Genomic DNA, 22,025 nt, shown 5'->3' with positions numbered 1-22,025 from the left:
CAATTAACTCATTAAGTAGCAGCAGATTTGCTTACTTATCCGTTGACAATAAAGGACTATTTACATGTCATCCGTCATTGACAGTAAAGTACACTCGACATTAAGTATACGCCACGAATGTCAATCGCTGAGATATCTGCATCGGAAATATTAAAGCGCAAAGAAAAATAAAAGCTGCCAAGTACATTTCAACAATAATAACTGCACGCAATAATAATAAAAATGAAAAAAAGGCTAGAGTGTAAAGAGTCCATTTATATGGCGATGACATACGTGGAGTATTTCATATGTTTCAATGAATGGGCTTAAAATCGTATGAAATAGCACTCAAAAGGTATTCGGGCATGAGGGTGATGCGATTCCTGGCAATTGCACTCTTGTACTCTCTTGTGTGTAAGCTGGCCAAGTGCATTATTGAGTTAACTCGCTTATTTCATTGCAGTTGCAAAAGTTGAGCATTGTGCACGTTTAAACGTAATGCGAGTCTTAAACTCCCACCTGCGGATGAGTTTAATGCGCTTACACCGCGCAGTACTTGACGCATTTTCAGTTTCAGTTCCAGTTCCGTCACAGTCATGGCTGAAGTTGAACAGAGTTGAGTTGAGTTCTGCTTTTAAGTGCTGAGGTGACTTAAGTTACGCAAAAGCTGTTAAGGTATTTATGGCCAGAGTGAGCCAAGCACGAGGTGTGGCCGGCCAGGCAAGGCGAGCCAACATCCGGCCCCGACAAGTTATTATGTCTTTCGGGCCAAACACACAACCTTGGGCTGCTGTCTTTCTTCACGGCTGATGTTTGCTGTTTCAAGCTGTGCTAGTTTGCAGTTTTGCCGGCCAAAAGTGTGTGCTTAGTCAACTTGAGCTCGACACACACATTTAAACGAAGCGTGCACTCAAAAAATAAAAGAAAACAAGTCGAACATAAAGAACATGGATAAACATGAAATGGACAATCAGAATCACAACTTCTTAGGTCTGTGTAAAAAGATTATCATCACGAAAAACATACCATTACAATGCTATAAAGAAAATTTACTTTTTATTTTTTTTTTTTATTTGAAGTGTAGATAACACATGGAAGTAATTTATTAGATGCTGAACCCCATCAGAAAATCTAATTCAGTTTCGTTTAATAAATATTATTGTTCAACTTGTAGGTTAAATACATTTTGTTAACACCTTATACAGTGTTTAGACTGAACTGGATCATTGAAATTTCTGTTAGGTAGAACCTTCCGACGAATTATTTCATAAACCGCTATGTGTAAGAGAGGGACGGATAATGGAGCCGCAATATTTTGGCATACATACTTATTGGAAAAAGCAATATCGATGAAAATCAGCTACTTATTCCATTAACAAATTTTGGCGACCTCAAATTATTTAAAAATTCCTAGCAATTCTTGAAAAAAATAAAGTATGTCGAAAAAATAAAATTAAGTATATATAGGCATAACGAAAATCGGCCAGGCGATCAATTTAAAACTTTTGCACTGGAATACAATAATACCATAAATATATAATGATATATATATATATGATATACATATATGATATATATATTATCGTTGCAGTGCGAGTTGCTTATTATAATATAAATTGGAAATAAGTAGACTCTATTGATAAATAATAAATATAATTAATATATACTTATACTTTTTGAATGCCCTCCGTGTCGCAATAATTTATTGAATTGCTAATTTTCGGTTGATTTGTTTCTATTGCTTTTGCTATTTTTCTTCCTGCCTGAGTTTGTTTACTTTTCTCTCCTAAACAGCTGTCCGTAGTTTTGCTGTAAACCCTTGCATCATATAACTGCATCATTGAAGCAAATGATCTAAATAGAGTATTAAAACATATATATACATATGTGTTGGAATATACCAATCAAAAATACTATGTAATTTATTGATAACTTTATGCTAGTAAAGGTTCAATAAAAAAGAGATAGCCACACTAGAACTTCCTCATTTCTTTTTGATCTTTATTTGAAAATAAATGTGGTGCGTTTAAAAAGTATTAAGTATTGAAAATAATAAAATATTTAAAATATAAATATTAAATGTGAAATACGTTTCTTCTAATTTGGGAATACGAAGTTCAAAAATATTTCAGTCAATGTTTTCTATTTAAATGAAATAAAACTCTTAATATAATCATGTGCTTTTAAATATACCGGAAAAATCAATAGGTAATAATAAATTGACTATTACATAGTGATTAAGTCTTATTAAAAATTTAAATTTAAAATTAATTTATATATTTCATTATTAACATGATATTTTAATACATTAGAAGAATACATCTAAAACGCTCATTTATTTATTCCCTCACAACAAGAGAACAGCTTGGAATATAAATTTGCAATGCTTGTCGCATTACAAACATCCTTCACAAAGTTTTTCAGACAGCAGCCCTCGACTAATTTGATTCGGTATACTGTGACTGCGACTTTTTGTTGTCGCAGTGCTGCTGTCTCTGCAAATTTATATAAATGCCCACAAAATTGACCTGTGGCCGTCCCCCGGCAATTATAACAAATTATCAACTCGCTCACACGAATGGCGTCGCACAGACAAAATGGTCGGGCAACCAGACATTAAGACAGACGAATGGACAGAGAAACAGGCTTGGTCCGCCCCTCAGCTTCCGTTTAGAGAATGCCACACACCTCAACACACACACACACACACACACAGTGTCACAGCTAGACAGACATTAATTATTCATAACTTGAACTTTGCTTCGCCTGCTTGTGTCGTTCTCCCAAGCTAAGACAGAGTGGAAGTCGAAGTCGAAGTCGAGGGTGAAGTGTGATGCTTGGTTGCTGTCTCTATTTCCATGGAGTTGTCTTCGTCTTTTGGGAAATCTGCTGGCTTCGCTCTAGCTGACTCGGGCACTGACTCTGTGGCTCACCCAGCCTGCGGCCTAAAACCGAGAACTCTCTGCTAAACTCTGGCAACTGTTTCACTTTAAAGTCTTCAAAATGTCTTTGATATCTCACACTCTTATTAAAGCAGCATTTCAAATATTTTTAACTGCAGGTGCAGAATCATGCAACAGTTGCAACGTTCACTGACCATTTTCACATTGCTACTGCCCACTTGCCACTTGCAGCTAATTATAATGCACGCACACGTGTAATCCACTTACAATTAAAACACAATGCTTCTGCTTCATGGGGCTGCAGCTTGACTTTATTAACGGACGCCTTGCAGTTGTATGGCTGCGGTTATTTTAATTTTGCTTGGCTGCATTGCAGGGCAGCCACGTGGCGTATACTCAATTTGGCGCGCTGCCCATTCCCATTTGCTTCTTAATTATGTAGCAAATCTGCGAATGAAGCACACATTCACACCTTACGGCCAAATATCCCATTCGCATTCCACAAATATGCAACTCTGCTGGCCATCGTCGAATACTTCCTTTACTTTCACTCTTTCCCTTGGCTGTTGCAGTATCTCTCCCCTCATGGCCATATCACTTTACACTTGCGGCCACTTCCACAGAATGCGCTCGCTTGTTGGCAAAAATTTGCGAAAATATTTACTTAATTACATGATGTGGTTACCAAAACTACACATGAATATGTTTGCTGATTATGTGCCATGTCCTGCATATTTTACTTTAAACTGCGCAATGTTTCTGGGCCAACAAGCTATTCCACATTCAGTTTATAATAGCATCTGCATGTTGTGGTCGCTACGCTTTCTGTTACGATAATAGTCAAGTAAGTCAACAAGTAAGAAATCTACAGTCGAGTGTGCAGATCTGTGAGATACCCGCTTCTCATTTTGAATAAAGGCAAAGCTGTGCGGCATTCTTATAATATACCAAATTAATATAGCGCAAAACTACTAAAATATGCCCAAGGCTATATTTGGTATATTTTATAAATATTACATTCAAAATATACCATCGATTACATACCAGATTGTCAGACAAAACAACTAAGAGATTTTCACCATATAAAATAATTTCTTGAATAACTTTCACAATTTTCAATCTCAACCAAATTTTTAGGAATCATAAATGATGCTGTTATTATTGTCTGAAACAAAAATCGTACAACGGAAGTGATCGTAGAAACAAATTTTAAACGAATTTGATCTATATTGAAACATTTCTATCTCTTGTAGTCTCTCAAATCAAGGACGGTCAGACAAAGATAGCTATGTATATCGTCTCTGCTGTTGACGGAGATGCCTCTTTTTAACTGTTACATAAATTTCCTGCAATGTCAAAGTTATAACACTCTCCCACTCTATAGTTAGCGGGTATAAATATAATCACCAGAATCAAACCTTTACTTACAAAAATCAATTATTTTACTGCCATAAAACAAGAATCAATTAAAAAATAGTTAATTTGCAACATTCAGTTTAGTTGAATTGTAAACAGCACAAACATAAAAAGTCAAAAGACTTAACAATATTGTAAGCAATTGATCGTAGATTATTGAAATTATCATTAACAATATTTTAAAGAGAAGAAACATTTTATAACAAAATTTGATTGAAATGCCAGTGAAAACCATCGTCTTTATTTTGAAATAGAGTCAATCAATCAATTGACTATTGGTCTAATCATCATTTGCACAAAAATGAATTCCTTTTCAGTGTCCCATGAGTTCCACTTAATTCCATTTTCTAGATTTGTTACATTATCTTTATAAATCCCATTAAGATTTCTGAGAAATTAAGAAATTGTTATTGCATTTGTTGCACAGTTATTCCTTAATTCTTACCCATGAAAGCAAGAGTTGAACCACCAGCCAGAGTTCCAATCGGAGGCACAATTATCACCCGTCTTATCATTATCCCGATCATAGGTAGAGAACATCATACCTACATGAACAGCCATGGAATCTTCAGCATTGCCCGAAGGAATTCCAACCGACAATAGTTTGTAATTCTCAGATTCGCCAGCAATTTTAAACAGAGAATATTTAACATGTCGAACTTCATTATCCGAGCTCTTCAAATATATGTAAAGTTCATGGGGCTTTTGACTGGTTAATAGATAAAGCTTTTCGAGTCCAATGAAGAAATTGTTCTCTAGATTTCCGAAACCCCTGCGATAGTCAGTCCAGCCTCGATTAAAGCTTTCGCTAGCATCCTTGCGCCTCTGAATAACTGTCCATCCAGAACCGACCAAGTCGGAGTCGCAAGATACTGGGAATGTCTGAACATGGGAAACTCTCATCTCTTGAATTCCAGTTTTCTTATCTAAACAACTAGACATATTTGAATTGTCTTCTTGAACCTTTACAGAAAATGTATTTGCATTTTTGGAATCAGGCTTCTCGGTTGCATCAGTGCACTGGGTAGCCTTTAAATTTTCCATATTTAGTTTACATGATATCAATAATTCACGTTGCAATTCTAATTCCTTATTTTTTTTTTCAAGTGCAGCTTTATCTTCGTTCAATTTACGAATGGTTTCTGTTAATTTAAAGAACTCGAGTTCTTTTTCTTGTGCCCCAGTTACGAATTGAAGCAGAGGTTTCACTACCTGGTAACAATACAGAGAGCACTGATTTTCGGTAGCCTTATCATTGGCGCATTGCTGTAATCGAAATAGTTATAGGTAAAATTTATTAAGTTAGACAATAAACTTACCAAATCAAAAGCATAACAATTATGCACAACTATTAATAGAAATGATAAGAGTTTCAAATTCATTTTAATTTATATTAACAACGTGATATTAGACTCCTCATAAAGCAGCTCAGCTAAAACTGAATCATCTCAAGCGCACACTTAGTAATGAAAAGAATTCGATGCGCTCCCTCTTTCTCTCTCTCTCTCTATCTCTCTCTCTCTTATCAGGAGTTAAGTTCAAATGTTATCAATTTTACCACAAAAACTCTGAGTGTCGTAGCCGTGATAACAAAGAGCGGCTCATCAATGTTGGTGGAGACGCTGACAGCAATGGCAATGCTCAATTCATTAATTGATAACAGCAACGTTCATCAATATTGTTTGCAAATCTCATTCATCATCATCAATATTCCATCGATATCAGGAATACAGTTAGCTAAAGTGAAGCTCATCGATGATCAAGTCATACCAGTAATTTGTATAATTTCTTTTTTAATGTTATGACAACAACATCGAGATTCGTTAGTGTAAACAACGAATTTTAAAGCAAATCATACAAGGCAGTTTGAAGAGTATTCGCACGAATCCAAAGAATGCCCTTTGAAACGAAGCTCGCGCAATAAGAAAAAAACTGCTCATGAATATAGTATGTTTGGTTGATCATATTGCTTATCGCGAATATTTTATATATATTTATATTTGAAATATTTCACAATGTTTGTGGCGAACAAACTCACGTGATATTCATGCTAATTACTATTCAGGCATCATATTTTATAAAACTGTGAAACAAGATTAATCAACATTATAACTTATACAAATTGATAGAAACGATTTTTATAACAAAATTTAAGAAGGGAAGAAATTATAAAATTAATACGTATAAAATCAAATTTTAAGCTTTTTTTTGTACAAACATACTACATGCATTTATTTTTTGCCATTATCTTTAAAGATCAATATTTTAATGAATTATCGGTCTTATCATCATTTGCACAAAAGTCAATTCCTTTCCAGAGTTCCACGAGTTCCACCTAATTCCATTATGTAGATTTATCACATTATCTTTGTAAAGCCCATTAAGATTACTGCGAATTAAAAAAAATATTAATGGTTTTATATATTGTCAAAATTATTCTAAAATACACATAACTTACCTATAGAAGCATTTTGCGAACCACCAGCCGGACAACCATTCCAAGGCACAATTGTATTTCGACTCATCGTTATCCCGGTCATAAGTAGAAAAATTCATGTTAACATGTCCACTCAAAGAATCATTAGCATTGCCGGAAAAATTTCCAACCGACAATAGTTTGTAATTCTCAGATTCACCAGCAATTTTGAACACAGAATATTTTGCATGTCGAACTTCATTATCCGAGCTCTTCAAATATATATAAAGTTCATGGGGCTTTTGACTGGTTAATAGATAAAGCTTTTCGAGTCCAATGAAGAAATTGTTCTCTAGATTTCCGAAACCCCTACGATAGTCAGTCCAGCCTCGATTAAAGCTTTCGCTAGCATCCTTGCGCCTCTGAATAACTGTCCATCCAGAACCCACTAATTCGGAGTCGCAAGGCACTGGGAATATATGAACATAGGAAACTCTCATCTCTTGAATTCCAGTTTTCTTATCTAAACAACTGGATCTATCATTTTTATAAAATTTTAGTTCCTCGTTTTTCTCGACAAGTTGTTTTGCTAGAGCAGCTTTCTCTTCGTTCAGTTTACGATTTATTTCTGTTAATTTCAACAATTCGCGTTCTTTTTCTTGTGCCTTCTTTGCGTATTGAAGCAGAGGTTTCGCTACCTGATAACAATACCAAGAGCATTGATTGTCACACTCCTGTAATCCACACTGTTTTAAATACAATTTATTTAGTTCAGCAATATACTAACCAAATCAGTAGCATAACAATTATGCACAAGTATCAATATAAATAGAAGTAGATTCCAATTCATTTTAAATTATACTAACAAAGCGAATTTACACTCCTTCTCGTTTAGCAGTCTATTTAAAACTGACTCTCGTCAAGCTCACAACAAGTCATCACCCTACCTCTTATCAGTGCTTAGGCAAGCGCTATCAACTGTTTTTTTGCTCTGATGTATACACTCCTGAAATTCTTAAAAATCACCAATTTTTATTTTACCCTTTTGTAGAAAATATTAGTTATATTTTGTAATTTATGATTCTTGTTTTTTTTTTTTAATATAATTTGGTTAATGTAATAAAAGATTAATTAGAATATTATGCTAAGAGTATTTTGTTTTTGGGTTAGTTTGCTTTTAATTTTTGAAAGCAGTGCACTGCAGTGCTACTCGCTTTGCTCGTCTCTTTTCATTTGACGTACTGTGACATCAGCCAAACAGTCAAGTCGCTTTCACAATAGACTCAAAACGGGAATAGTTTTCGTACTTATTCTAAATTTCATTGTTTTTAATTATTATAATTTATTTTGTTAAAAAAAATACACTGCGTATCATCATTTTAGCGGCCCTATCCGACTTATGTTTAGTGCTTAATGGGCTATATTGCAAAAAATTATTTTTCATTAAAGTACAGAGAATTTAATCAAAAATAAAACATATTTTGACTGTGTAATAATGAAAATAAGATTTTAGTGAGCTTTTCAAAAATGCATTAAAACAAGAAAGAAAGCTACAGTCAGTAAAAATAGTTAAAAAATATTCCAAATCGTATGTTTGGAATATTGATATGGTACTACATTCAAGATATACTATAGAGTGCAAAATATACCAGATTGTCAGCCAAAGCAACTAAGATCCCTAGAAAGTAGGCGTTTTTCCTTAATAACTTCGACAATATATTATCTGATCTCAGCCAAATTTTCAGAAATTTTTATTCCCTGTACCAAAAATCTAGCATTCAAATTTTGTTTGTTATTTGATTTCTAACGATTTACTCAAGTGGAAGGGGATGTGGCAACAATTTGAAGTAAACTTGATCTTAGTGCAAATAACAAGGGTCGAAAATAAATTATATGTCTATATCTTATAGTCTCTGATCTACGTGTTATTAAGGTCGGAAAGAAATGGCCATATCGCTTATCAAGAATATATATATTCTTTATAGGGTCGGAGATGGCTGCTGCTACCTGCTTCATACATTAAATGTATTACATTTCTCGGAGGCACAAAGTTATGAAATCCTTTTTACCCTATAGATAGCGGGTATAACTATAGACATATGTATAAACGTTAAAATGTTAACATTCAAAAAAATTTAATTTTAATTCGGCTGCTAAAGGGATATCGACATCATAGTTATGTAGGGCCAAAATATAATATTTTGAAATGTTAATTTAATGATCTTCAATATGAAATTATAAAAAAAAACGATTCTTAGTAATTTGTAGTCAAGAAATGAATGTTTTAGAAACTGCGGTTTGGTCAGTATGTTGATGTCCAATCAATGAGTGAAAGAGCTTATATATATTGTATATTTATAAATCTAATTTAATGTAATTAGTAAACAAAATAGCTAAATGGTCTCAACAATAAAAAAGCATTATGCATTTTCTGTGATCTCTCTTCTTTTATTATACAAAAAGTTCCCTTTGTTGTGTAGTCTAGCTAGGTTAACTCTTTAATTTGTCTTTTTTGGAATATTAGCTTTAATTTTACTAGAAATAGCCTGACTGGAATTACTCAATTCAACTGGCGATTATGTATTTGCGAGAGCGTAGAACATAGAAATGAGCATCATGGTGCTGTGTGGCGTTTAGAGCTTCGTAAACTCGTCACTGATTTAATATTATTAAGTTCAACGTCATAAAATGCTTGCGTTAATGTTGTTCAGTTAACATTTTTATGCTCTCCCCATAAGACCTGAGTGGCAAAGTGGCAAAATTGTGCTGCCAGTATTCACAATGAGCAATCCGATAGACAGAGATAGAACGAGAGGGAAGAGAGAGCGAGAGAGAGCTTTGTGCTCCCGTTTTCACAGTACGACAATTGACAGACATGACTCTACAGTCGAGCTGACATCTGTTGTTTGCAACATAATAATCATTATAATTTATTTTAAAATGCAATTTACGCAGCAGCGAGTTGCGAGTGTCGAGAAGAGTCGAGACGAGTTCAGCTCAGTTGAGTTGAGTTGAACGAGTTGATGTTCTGCATGTTAAGTAGCGATGAAATGGCAAGGACATTTCACTACATGGGAGGTGAAGGGAGGGACTTCGAGTTAATTAGCGCTGATTTGGCCTTTGTTTTCGTATTGTGTTGATTACAACTGCAAAATAAATACGACTATTTATTTATTACCAAAACAGGTCACGTCACAAAGCGCACAAATAAAAATCGACACCGTAACCAAAACAGTTACAGTTACAGTTACAGTTACCGATACAAGTATCCACTAAATGCCATGCCCCAATGCCTCCCTGTCCCAGTTGGTATAGACCACGAGTATGCACAATTTAGGTCTCGTCGCCTGTTTTGTTGCAAAACCGAAAAAGGTAAATAACAGGAAACATTTTACACTAATTAGCGACGCACGCAAATGGGCCCCATCGAGGCTTGGGGACTCAGAACAAGTGGCAAGTGGCAAGTGGCAAGCGGCAAGCAGTAAGTAGCGGGATTGCTGCGGCACTTGACTATAAAAGTCACTGCCATAAGCCTAATTATGTTGTACGACGAGTTGTCGTCAGAGTCGTTCTCTTGAAAGCCTCAATTCCGTTGTAATGTGGGGGAATCCTCCCCCCATTTTAAATCTTGTACGCGGTTTCTAAATGCCAGTTTTATATGTTGGAATGGGTCTCCTTAATTTGCATTAATTAGACTTGTAGTCAGATTAGCTTAAATGGGTCAATTCTGCGGACCAAACTTGAATGTGAATCTCAATTTTAGCTACAGAAATCGCCCAACTGTTTTTAATAGAAAAGCTATTAAAACTGAATAACTGACTGAACAAAAGTAATGCCAACTTTTTAAAATCTTGATATGTATTATTTGCATTTTTATTAGATTTAAAAATTTTACTTTAGAACTACCATTTTTATAATCAAAGAATATTATATAAATGAATTTTGTTAATGTAACATACACTTTTGAATATTTTGAATTTAAATGTAATTTTATATACTAATTATAGAGTTTATTATATATTATTTTATTATTATTAATTTATATTTCTAAATTTTTTTAGTATATTCATTTTATATATGTTAAACGGTCTCATGCTTTCTTTTTGTAGCTTTACTGCTTAGATAACCTGTAATAATTAGTAGTAGTATTTTAATGTACCAATTATAACTTTTGGTATATCTCTTTATTTCATTGCATCTTTTCATCTTTTTATAATTGGTTTAATATAACAATTTTTGCAATATCACAGTATAGTATTATACTTTAAGCGGTTTAATGTTTTCATATTGTAGCTTTACTCCTTGGTTACATTAGATAATCAGTAATGATTATCCAACTTTGGAACTATCGGCAAAAACTAATATTTGTTTTTTTTATATAATAATGTATCTATCAGCAAATTTTGTACAAGATTCTTGAAATTTTGACTAAGGCCTTTGTTTTTAAATTAATGTTCCTAACTAACATAAATGGCATCTAACATAAGAAGCAACTGTTATAACCTCCACCATCTAGTTTAATAAATAGCCAAAATTGAAAACATTGCCGTGATTAGTGGGTAGAAGGGGTTACGGGGTAAGTTGCGGAACCAAACTGTGGCCACTGTGCCACATTTTCTATAATGCTAAATCGGTGCTGAAACTGCCGTTGGAAAAGCCGCTGCTCTAATGGCCAAGTGACCACAATTCGCAGGTCCGTCATTGATTTGTGTCATTTGATTTTCATCATTGAGCGACATTTGCTCTGCATTGGCCAAAAGTGGACGACGGGCTTAGCCATTGCCCATCAGCCAGCGGCTGTTTTGGCAATTTGCCATAATTAAAGTGCAAATCACTCTGGGTTGAGGAAAATAGTATTGACGACTGTCAATTTAATTACAATTTATATTGCACATTTCGCGACGATGCATAGCAGAGAATTTCGCATGTTATGCGGTTATCATTTTGGCACATTGTTTAATTTATTTTAAACATATTCTGTTTGTGGCAATTATTTGGGTTTGTTTCTCTTTTTACAAGTGGTTTGATTTGTGTTGTGGTTTTCCTTTTTCGGTTTTCTTTTTCCAGTGCGCGAGTGATGTGAAATAAGTATTTAATTTAAGTACTTTTAAATGTGATTTATTGAAAGCATTTCAATAATGGCAGTTTGCAAATCATTTCATTTTTTTTTTAAGTTCAAATGAATTGAATCTGCTTGCTAATATCGAAAGGCAATATTTATAAAAAAAATATATGAATTAAAATGAACAATTTAAAAACTTTGCTGCTCATTATATTTTTCTCTTTTCATACCAACACATAGGGTAGAATGGTATTATAATCTTGAGACTCTTTAAACTATATATTCTTGATCAGCGTCAAGATCAAAATTGTAAAAGTTATTTAAGAAACTCTTTTGTATGGCATAAAAGGCGTACTAAAATCTGGACTGAACTGCTTTGACTGATATATTTTATACTCTATGGTATATGGTATATTTTGAATATAGTACTATGCCAAATATAGTATTTAGTACATTTCAGTATATTAAGTTGGCATGTTTTTGGAATGTAGTACTATACAAATTATAGTCTTTAGTATATTATGGTATTTTTCGTTAAAATAATTTAATTTAATTTAATTTTAATTTTAGAATATGATTTTATTGAACGTTGATGGGGATTATAATAGAAGCATTTGTTAATAAAGTATTTCATTCTTGTTGGTAAAAAACGTAAGTCAATTTTTGTCTTCTATTATAATTGTCTCAATTCGAATTCCTTTTCCATTTCAGCTAAATGCTCAGCAACAAGAGCAAATTCGAATGTCTGTCTGACTGTCCGCCGTATCTGAGTGACCCACGACGCAGTCGGGCAATTTAACTAAAATAATCCCCATTGCATAATTTCATAGAGCAGCTCAACAGAGCAATTGTGAGTGCACATAGTTTTGGGCCAGGCCTAGGAAACTCAACGCAGACATAAACATATTTTACGAGTCATGAGCCTCTCTCCACCATCATCATCTCATTCTGACCCGCCCTCTGCTCTTACTCTCGAGATTGAGGTTGAGGTTGGGCTCAGTTGCTGTCCCAATGCCTAACTAGCTGCCACTTTGGACTGTCATCATGCGTCGCTTTGAGCAGCTGTTGCTCTCGCTCTTGCTCTCGCTCTCTCATTTTCTCTCGGTGTATTTGTGTTTTCTCTGAAAAACTTTATTACCACACGACCTCGAAAAACTGTAAAACGCTGCTGTCATTTCAAATTTATGTGACTTTTGTGAGCAACTCACACACACACGAACACTGATACACACATGGGTCTAAGATGAGGCTATATGGCTGCTCCAGTTCCAGTTTTTGGTGCTTTTCGCCAGTTTATGATATGGCAATGGCGCAAAATACTTTGCTAATTTTTCCTTTTCGGAAATTAGAGCATAAAGTTCGCTCTTAAAACTTGTGAACCCAAAACAGAAGTAAAAGTACATTCTGTGTGCCACACAGCCCAAGAGCCGCGTGCTTAACACTTCTGCATAAGAATCGCAGCTGCAACAAATAAACCAAAGAAGCAACATAAAATAATAAATAAAACAAAAAAAAAAACAAAAACCTCCAACAGCACAACAACAACTTATTTGCTTTGGCTAAAGTTTTTAGTTAATATACCCTGTTGTATTTGTATAAAAGATATATTATGATTAATCAATACATTGACTTCAAAAGTATTTTACATTTTTTTTTTAGAAATAAGTTTACTTTACTGCATTTAATTTGATGATCGTATTTATCAATCATTTAAATAATTTCTTGAGTTTAAAAATATATTTAAATATTTTGAAAGAAATGCTTTGCACCTTATACCAATGTTTTTCTTTAGTATTTATCTTATTTCTTGAAATACAAAATAAATATCGGTTTCAAGGATTTTTCGCAAGTAACTTATACAATACTTAAGCTGATTACGTATTATTTTTAAGTCGAGCTCTCAGAAACAATAGACAATTCACACATATTTGGTTTATTATTAACACCACACATACATGTGCAGAGAAAAGTACAGAGTGTTATAAAGTTTTTCTCTTTTGGGCTATTGTGGCCCCGCCCCATATCCTGTTCCTTGCACTTTGCTCCATCTCAAAGTAAAAGTTATGAGTTGCCAACAAAGTTTATGCTGCAGTTTGGTTTTTGTTGCCCTTTCTGTAGTTGTTGTTGTTGATGTTGGTGTTGTCCTGCACTTGCCAGGAAGCTTTAATTACAGTTAAGCTTAAAATCATATGCAAAGTTTGTCTGAGTTAACTCGTAATTGTTATCAATGTCGGCTTGTGGCCAAAGTCAAAAATTTTACAACAGAAACAACTGAAAAATGCAATATTGCAATACTCCAACACAATTTTCTTAAGCTTTCAGCAAATGATAAATAATATGGAGTAAAAGTTCTTTACGGTAAGAAAATTAAATAAAACAATATTATCTTTTATGAAATATAAAAATTATTCTAGAAACTCAAATAAATTTTCATATACTGCTAAAGCATTAAAAAATGAACCAAAAACAGAGCGAACATTTGTGCGGATAATAGCAAAATATGTGCACAATCTTTGTGTTCTCTATGGCAAAACACATTTGCATGCAACAGCAACAGAAACGTCAGCGGCAACAGGACAGAAACTCATATTGCGTATACGACGCGTGCATGCGATATGCGCAGTGTGCATTGACGGAAATTGGGATTTGTGTTGCTTTATTATTTTGTGCTTATATGTACCATAGATGGGCAAATGCACACACATACACACGCACACTCGTACTTTTTATGGACACAATGGCACAACAGCCAGTCGATGGTCGTCGACATTTTTATGCGCGCGTTCATTTCCGGTCGAAGGGCGAACGTGTAAAATAAATTAAAAAATGCGCACAACTCAATCAAAATGCGTAAGTCAAAATAACAATAACAAACGCCATGTGGCAGTAATAATAATAATAATAAGAATACAAATTGCCATAATAATAATGGATCCCAAAAGTGAGCAACAGTTTGTGAGTATTATTGGCTTTATAAAGATGCAATCGTTCACTTGGCTTAAATCGGCAACTTTCTGAACAAACTTTGGCATACTTTAAACTTTAAACACACTCAATTAGATAGAATAAAATGTTTAGCGAACTTTTTTTTGGGGCCAGGACACAGCTTGACCCAAGGGTCCAACTTTTTGACTAGCTGCAAAAATGTTGGTCAAAACTTTTTTTTTTAACAACTTTTGGCAATTATCTTGTGAGCCACGCTCAGTTCTAAACATATATAATATATACTATAGATAGTACTCACCCACTATATCGTACTTGTGTCGACTGCAGCTACAGTATGTCAACATTCCTGTGCTCAAGCCCTGCAGCTGCTGTTGTTGGGCAAACAATTTCAGTTTTTCTCTTGCATTTTGATGCACGCCAATCCGGATCAACAAAACAGAAAACAAAAACTTACCAGAAAATGAAAAGTAAAAGAACAAAAGCAAAACGAAAAAAATGCATGCTTTTTAAAATATTTTCAAAAACAATGTCACACTTTTTCCCAAATGCCTGTGAAGTGTGTGCTTCAGTGCTTACCTAATTGTGTCAATAATGTGCGTCACTTTTAATCCTTTAAGTGCATTTCTGACGAGCTTTATTCGAAAATTCTCTCACGTTTTTATAAGAGTTTTATATATTTAAATTTGGGAGGCAACTTTTAATTTATTACACAAATATAAACACAGGTTTTCAACCCATTTATATGACTTAATCTATAAAATATATTCATAGAAATTCGAAAGCCTTTTAGGTGACTAAGCTAATAAAATGCTTTTTGAATTCCGGTATAAAAAAACTTAAATTTAAATGCAAACTCTAAATTTGGCTCATATTGAAAGAATCAATTCAAAAAAATATATTTGATAAAATATTAAAATAAATAAAATTTGATTCAATGCTGCTAATATTTTTAAAGTAAATAAATGAAAATAAAATGATTATAAAGTACAATTCTAAAACAAATAAAATATGGTTCAATGTACATAAAGTATTTCGAGGTATTTCGAGTTTTTGTATGTTAACAATACCATCTTTTAGACATATCAAACGTCGAATATAAATCGAATCAAACTTCGCAGCTAACGAAGCAAGCTTAAGAAACTCGTGGGTGGCCAACAATAATCCAAACCCACGCACACAACCACCAATAGCAAACAAACATTGAAAAAAGAGTAAAACGCTCTTTCTGCGTTAGAACTCTCTTAATTCGAACTGGAAACTTCCAGTTAGCTGTTAAGAGCACGAGTTGCAAAGAGCGCGAACAAGTGGCATTTATTTTCGAAACATAAACAAGAAATGGTAGGCAACTAAGTAGCCTGCATATGCCAACAGCCTCGTAGACTTTGGCTTGCATTACAAAGCATATGCCCAAAAGGCCTTGCAAAAAACGCCGAAAGGCAAACAGGACAATACACGGAGGCATGCGACAGTGGCAAAAGTAAAACCGAAATGCCTTAAAAAAGAAGCACAAACAAAGACAGAGATCCCGAAAAAAAACAGAGCACAACAGAGAGAATAGAAGGCGAGTACAACGAATGCAAAGCAAAACGAATGCAGGGCAAAACACTTTGCTGAAAAATGAGGTCAACGTGGCGTATGCTCGATGTTTGTTTGTCTGTTAAATGAGCCAGTTGGACGTAATGCATACGCACAAGAGCTCGAGTGATCAAAGCAAGTAAGAGAGTTAGTTCCTTGACACATCTCAAATATACCGTATTATGTATAAAATCTGCATATGCATTTTTGGCGCATTTGCTTGACTTGGCACTTTTTAAAGGACTCTGAGTTGCCTGGCTTGGCTTGGCTTGGCTTATGTTGTCGACTTTTGTCATGCCACAAAAAGAAAAAGAAAAAACTGTGTAGCAAAAAAAAATATAAAAACAGAAGGAGCGATGCGAATGCATAAAAACTTGTTGAGATTTATCTTGCCACACGCGAAGGACGCTGCAACTTCTACTGCGTACTTCAACAGACACTTCAGCGTGCAGCAAGAGCAACAGCAGCAGAAGCAGCTGTAACTGCATTAGAACTGATGCTGCTGCTGTTGCATATGCCAGTTTATTTATGGCGCAAATGTGACTGGCGCTGTGGCCTGGCGTTGAGCATTTAAGCGCCTTAAAGTATGCAACGCACTTCTTTTTTCACCGCACTCTTGACACTTGTTGTTCTGACGCAGCAACGTTCTTCTCCTTCTTCTGCATGTCACATTCACATTGTGCAGCATTATGTGAATCTCAGAGCCCACTTGACTGCCAGAGTAGTTGCCATAATGTGCATAATTGAAGAACCTCGAGCCTCGAGGTGCAAACTAAACATGCAAGTGGGTCAAAAGTTTCATCTCTCTCTCTCTCTGTCGGATTGGTTCAACGACACAACTTGATAAGCTCTTTAAAGTATCTCAACGAAACAATAAACCACACACTTGCCAACTAATCGCATTTTTCTTTGTTCACGTGACCATATTGCATGCATTGAATATTGAATTTGCCGCTCGCAGCTGCCACTCCGATTCTGCTTCTAGTGGTCAATACAAAATATAAAATACAAAATACAAAATAGTCGGCGCGCTTCCGAAGCGTCGGTATGTTGATAAAAACAATGGACCACAATGTGTACAAAACAAAATACCAAAAAATTGTACAAATAAATGCACACAATAGAGTGCACACACACACACACATATAGCAAACAAAACGAAAACAATAAATTTTGTCCGAGTATTGAGCTCACAATTTACTATGCACTCATCGGTGGGTTTTGCCAGGTCTTCCTGATACGGCGTGAAAGCGTGTTCTGAAAGCCGTCCAATTGTTGTTGTTCTCTTCACCAAGTGCTTGTCTATGGATTAACAAAGTGGCATAAGTTGCACTAGCTATAAATGTATTTGAGAATAGCGACGATTGAATGCTCTGATAACCGATGGGTTGAAAAAACATACCAAGTAAATAAATACTATAAAGCATTTTAAATGTCATAAATAAATAATCAATTGAAGCAACAAATATTAATAAAATAAACAGCATATACATACAAATGAATTAAATAACATAAATAAATAATAATCAATATAAAAATAAATAAAGCAGGTCAATAAATATTACAAATAATTTAAACACAATATAAAAATCAATAACATTAAATATGAGTAAAAGAAAATCAAAAGTATTTAATGAAGTAATTAAATATAAAATTAATATAATATAATATAATCAAGTAAATATATATAAAATTTACAAAACAAAAATAGTAAATGGTAAATAACACCAAAAATATTTTCAAGATGAATATGAAAATATGTATAAAATAAAAAAATAAAAACTAAGTAAAATTAAATTGCTAGAAATTGTTGTACAGAAAAACTAAGCTACAAATAAATAAATACAAAAAAACATTTTTTAGCAAAAAACTAATAACAAAAATAATTTTGAAAATTCAATTAAAGAAAAAACATAAAATTTAAATAATTGTTACAAAGAAAAGCCAAAGTATTTACTGAAATAATTGAATAAATGAAGAAATAAATATATTTTAACAAAAAACTAAAAATTAAATTAAATAAAAAAAATCAACATAAAATATAAATATTTCTTATTACAATAAACCATAAAAACTCTAATAATTACAAATAAATAAATGAGCAATAATTAAATATGTGCACTTTATCTATATATGATATTTGAGACCCTCGAAATGATTTAATAAATTAAAAGTGTAACGAAGCCCAGATGCATCACATCTAAACAATCAAGAGCATCGCAAACAATTGAAAACTGAAGTACTCGGACAACATCAACAACAACAAGAAGAAGAAGCGAAACCGAGAGCAACAATTGAAATATAACCCAAATATGCAAAATGTTTCTGGCAGCCAGATAAAAAGTGGAAACCCAATTCGAGCCATGCGAAAGCATTGCGAAGAGAACCAAACAACTGTTGAGTGCTGTCCGGCAAACGCCCAACAATTTGTATTTGTTAGCATTTAAATAACCGGAAGCGCTTTCCACGCCCCCTTCCCCCTTTACAAACCCTCCTCCTGCAACAACAATGCCAACAGCTAACAACACGAACGCGAAGGAAACAGATCAAGAGAAAAACAAATGCAAAAATTGTTAGCAAAAAGCGAGGGAAATGAAACAAAATTCTTAAACATTGCCATGGAGAGAGTGAGAGATTGGGATGGACAAAAAGAGCAAAAGGGTGATGAGAGACGGGGGATGGAGGAAGAAGGAGGGACTACTATGCTCAACTATCAATAACACTTAAAAGCTTTTTTAAATATTTTCTGGTTTTGTGGATGTTGTTGTCCCTGTTGTTATTGTTGCAATTCTTGTTGCTGTTTTTCAACTGCTGTGTTGCTTCGCATTGCCAGCTATGTTTGTAGTTGTATTCATTTTGTTAGTTTTTGCTGTGGCATATTTATTATTTTCTCCTTTTATTTATTAGTGAAAAACTATCCTCTCTCTCTCTCTCTTTGCTGTTCACCCGCCCATTCTCGCACGTATTTAAAAATGCAATTTTGTTCGTGTTGAAATGAAAAATGTTCTACATTTCGTGCAGCTTTTTGCCACCAGGGAGCAGTTGCATGTGGGAATCTGGGGCAACAAAAGCAACAGCAGCAGTGGCAGCAGCATCATGAAATATTCGCCTAGATTCATAAGTACTCGTATTTCAATATTTATTGATACATCTCTCGATGTGTGTCTCTGTGTGCGTTCTCGTTTCCTTTCAAATCTCGATGCAAAATCATTTAAAGTTTTTGCTTTTTTGTAAATATTTGCTGGGCTAATAAAAATAGAAAATTATCTGTATAGAGTAAAGTATGGATATATCCTAATTTCGATAGTAAATGAATAAATCAAATAATAACAACAAGAACATACGCATGTTAGAAATATAACTATACAAATAAATGCGGTGTGGAATTAAGAACGTGGAATTGGCAGTTGAAATAAATGTTAAAATAATAACGATAAATACACATACAATAAATATAAATACTCAGAAAAAAAGACTACAAATTAAATCCGAATATTACATAAAACCAAGTAAGAAAGTAAAAGTCGAGTGTGGTCGACTGTGAGGTACCTGCCACTGATTTTGAATAAGAACAAAACAGTGATATATTTATAATATATTGAACCAAATTAATATACCGCAAAAGTACTTAAATATACCTGAGGTTATATTTGGTATATAAATATTGTAGTACATTCGAAATATACCATACAAAAGTATTTCTTCAATAACTTCTGCCATTTTAATCTGATCACATTCAAATTTTCAAGAAAAATAAAAACTATAGCATAGATTGTATGAGCCAAAAATTGATTCCTTTTTCAAGACTACGCTTTTAACTCGATTTTAGTCGATTTTCAAGATCGGAATAAAACTTAAGCAATTGTGGTAGATAATAAAACAACACGAATTGTAGCTTAGCGTCCGATTTATTCTGCTGCTCGATCAAGACTGACTGCATAGCTTAGTTATGTATAACATAGAATGTGAAAAGAGAGAAATGATAAAGAGAGCCAATATCGAGAGAGAGAGAGTTCGGATAGCCGAGAGAGCATCGAGTTAATGTATATGTGTGTATGTGTGTGTAAGCACACGTCCTACTACACAATATTCTCTGCTTAACAGTACAAAGAAAAGTTAATATAATATTGTAATAATACATATATAACTTAAATTTAAATACATAAAAGAGATACAAATTTTAAATTAAAATCGAGTACTACAACGACTACTTAACAGTTGAAATAAAAGCTAAATTGCATCATATAATTGTTCGTTTCAATTTATGCAACAAAGTTCAGTAGCTATTCATATTAAACGCATTAAATGTGTATGTGTGTGTGTGTGTGTCTGTGTGAGAGTGTATGAACTGTCCGAGTTGGTTCGACTAAGTAACCGCAAACTATTTGTGTTTTGTGCAACAAACAAATTCACTAATTAATTTAAATCTCTTTTTTAATGTATTCATTTACAAATTTGAGCAACACAACCAACAAATGTTGGCCAACAAAGTGAGCGAAACAAAGAGAGAGAAAATGCAAAAACCCAAAGCGGAAAAAACTTTCACTCGCCTTTTCACTTTTTAAGCTGAATAAATTTAAGAGTTTTTATTCCCAAACATATTTTATGGAAAGTGCAGTCTTCTTAATAAGAACAAAATATAATTACAATTCATAATGATAATTAAATTAATAATATGGCGATCCTTTAAAACTATAAGCTCACCGGCATAATAAATCTTCTTAAAAAATCATTTATCGAGGAATATCTATATTTCGTTTATTTTTTTATTGCCGTACTTCATTTGTTGAGCTACTTTTATAAGATTAAAATTTCATTTCGTTTCTCCCATTATTATTTTTTACTCACTTTTAAATGAATTCAAAAATTATTACCTCATCTGTTCTCAATAATAATATTTAATTTTGCAATCTTTTGCCTGACACATTTCAAGGAAAAAACAAATCAGAAAGCTACAGTCGAGTGTGCTTGACTGTGAAATACCCGATACCCATTTTGAATAAAAGCAAAATATTCCGGTGTTATTTTCAAAATATACCGAAAATACTACAAAAATACTGAAAATATACCGAATGGTATTTCGACATAGTGCCACATTCAAAAAATACCATAGATGGCACAATATACCAGATTGTCAGCCAAAGAAACTAAGACCCCTAGTAAGCAAGCGTTTTCCCCATACAAAAGTATTTGTTTAATAACTTCCACAATTTTTATCTGATCGAAATAAATTTTCGGGAATCATAAATACTATCGTTATTATTGTATAAACCAAAATTTGCAGCTCTAGCTTTAAAATTACGCTTGTTATTCGATTATTTTGATTTGTGGAGGCAGAAGAGGGCGTGGCAAAAATTTCAAACATACTTGATCTGCGTGCAAACATAACAAATGCTGTCGAACATAGCATTATAGCTCTATCTCTTATAGTCTATGAGATCCAGTGTTTCATACGGACGGACGGACAGACGGACATAGCTAGATCGTTTCGGCTGTTGATATATATAATTAAATTAAGGTATATCATACAAATTTCATTTCATATACATATGTACATATATCAAATAAATCTAGTGATCCTGGACTTTTGGCTTTTTTGAGTCGAAGTAGACAGACTGAAAACTAACCCCATAATAGTACATTCGATACGTGAGATCGAACTCAGACCGGAACATACAATAATTTCAATAACATTCCACTAGAGATATATATATATACAAACGTAAAG

General features: G+C 33.6%; 1 protein-coding gene across 6 annotated transcripts; it reads right to left on the bottom strand.

The window, feature by feature from the left end:
• Window positions 1–4,360: 4,360 nt before the first annotated feature.
• On the bottom strand, window positions 4,361–15,455 carry LOC132798732 (fibrinogen-like protein 1). 6 transcript variants are annotated; one of them, XM_060810693.1, is made up of 4 exons: window positions 15,299–15,455; window positions 15,021–15,171; window positions 4,744–5,564; window positions 4,361–4,686 (listed from the first exon to the last, which is right to left on the bottom strand). In XM_060810693.1, the coding sequence occupies exons 3-4, from the start codon at window positions 5,340–5,342 to the stop codon at window positions 4,563–4,565; spliced, it is 723 nt and encodes a 240-aa protein (XP_060666676.1). In that variant the 5' UTR covers window positions 5,343–5,564; window positions 15,021–15,171; window positions 15,299–15,455; the 3' UTR covers window positions 4,361–4,562. The 6 variants fall into 6 exon arrangements, 5 of the variants coding, with proteins under 5 accessions (XP_060666676.1, XP_060666674.1, XP_060666678.1 ...); XM_060810695.1 differs by lacking the exons at window positions 4,361–4,686; window positions 4,744–5,564 and adding exons at window positions 6,263–6,687; window positions 6,757–7,460 and having other exon boundaries at window positions 15,299–15,415; XM_060810694.1 differs by lacking the exons at window positions 4,361–4,686; window positions 4,744–5,564 and adding exons at window positions 6,264–6,687; window positions 6,757–7,183 and having other exon boundaries at window positions 15,299–15,440.
• Between the last annotated feature and the right edge of the window lie 6,570 nt (window positions 15,456–22,025).

Source organism: Drosophila nasuta, chromosome 2L (genome assembly GCF_023558535.2).
Source record: "Drosophila nasuta strain 15112-1781.00 chromosome 2L, ASM2355853v1, whole genome shotgun sequence".
In the NCBI taxonomy this organism is placed as follows: Eukaryota; Metazoa; Arthropoda; class Insecta; order Diptera; family Drosophilidae; genus Drosophila; species Drosophila nasuta.
The sequence above is the reverse complement of the archived record's forward strand: the minus strand, read 5'-3'. Positions and strand labels throughout refer to the sequence as shown.

Excerpts from the sequence above, each read along its gene's own strand:
- LOC132798732 (XM_060810691.1), bottom strand. The coding sequence starts at position 5,680 with ATGAATTTGAAACTCTTATCATTTCTATTAATAGTTGTGCATAATTGT. Across the intron at positions 5,565-5,617 it reads ATTGTTATGCTTTTGATTTG|CAATGCGCCAATGATAAGGC; the intron begins GTAAGTTTATTG and ends TTTCGATTACAG. Across the intron at positions 4,687-4,743 it reads TTCAACTCTTGCTTTCATGG|AAATCTTAATGGGATTTATA; the intron begins GTAAGAATTAAG and ends TTAATTTCTCAG.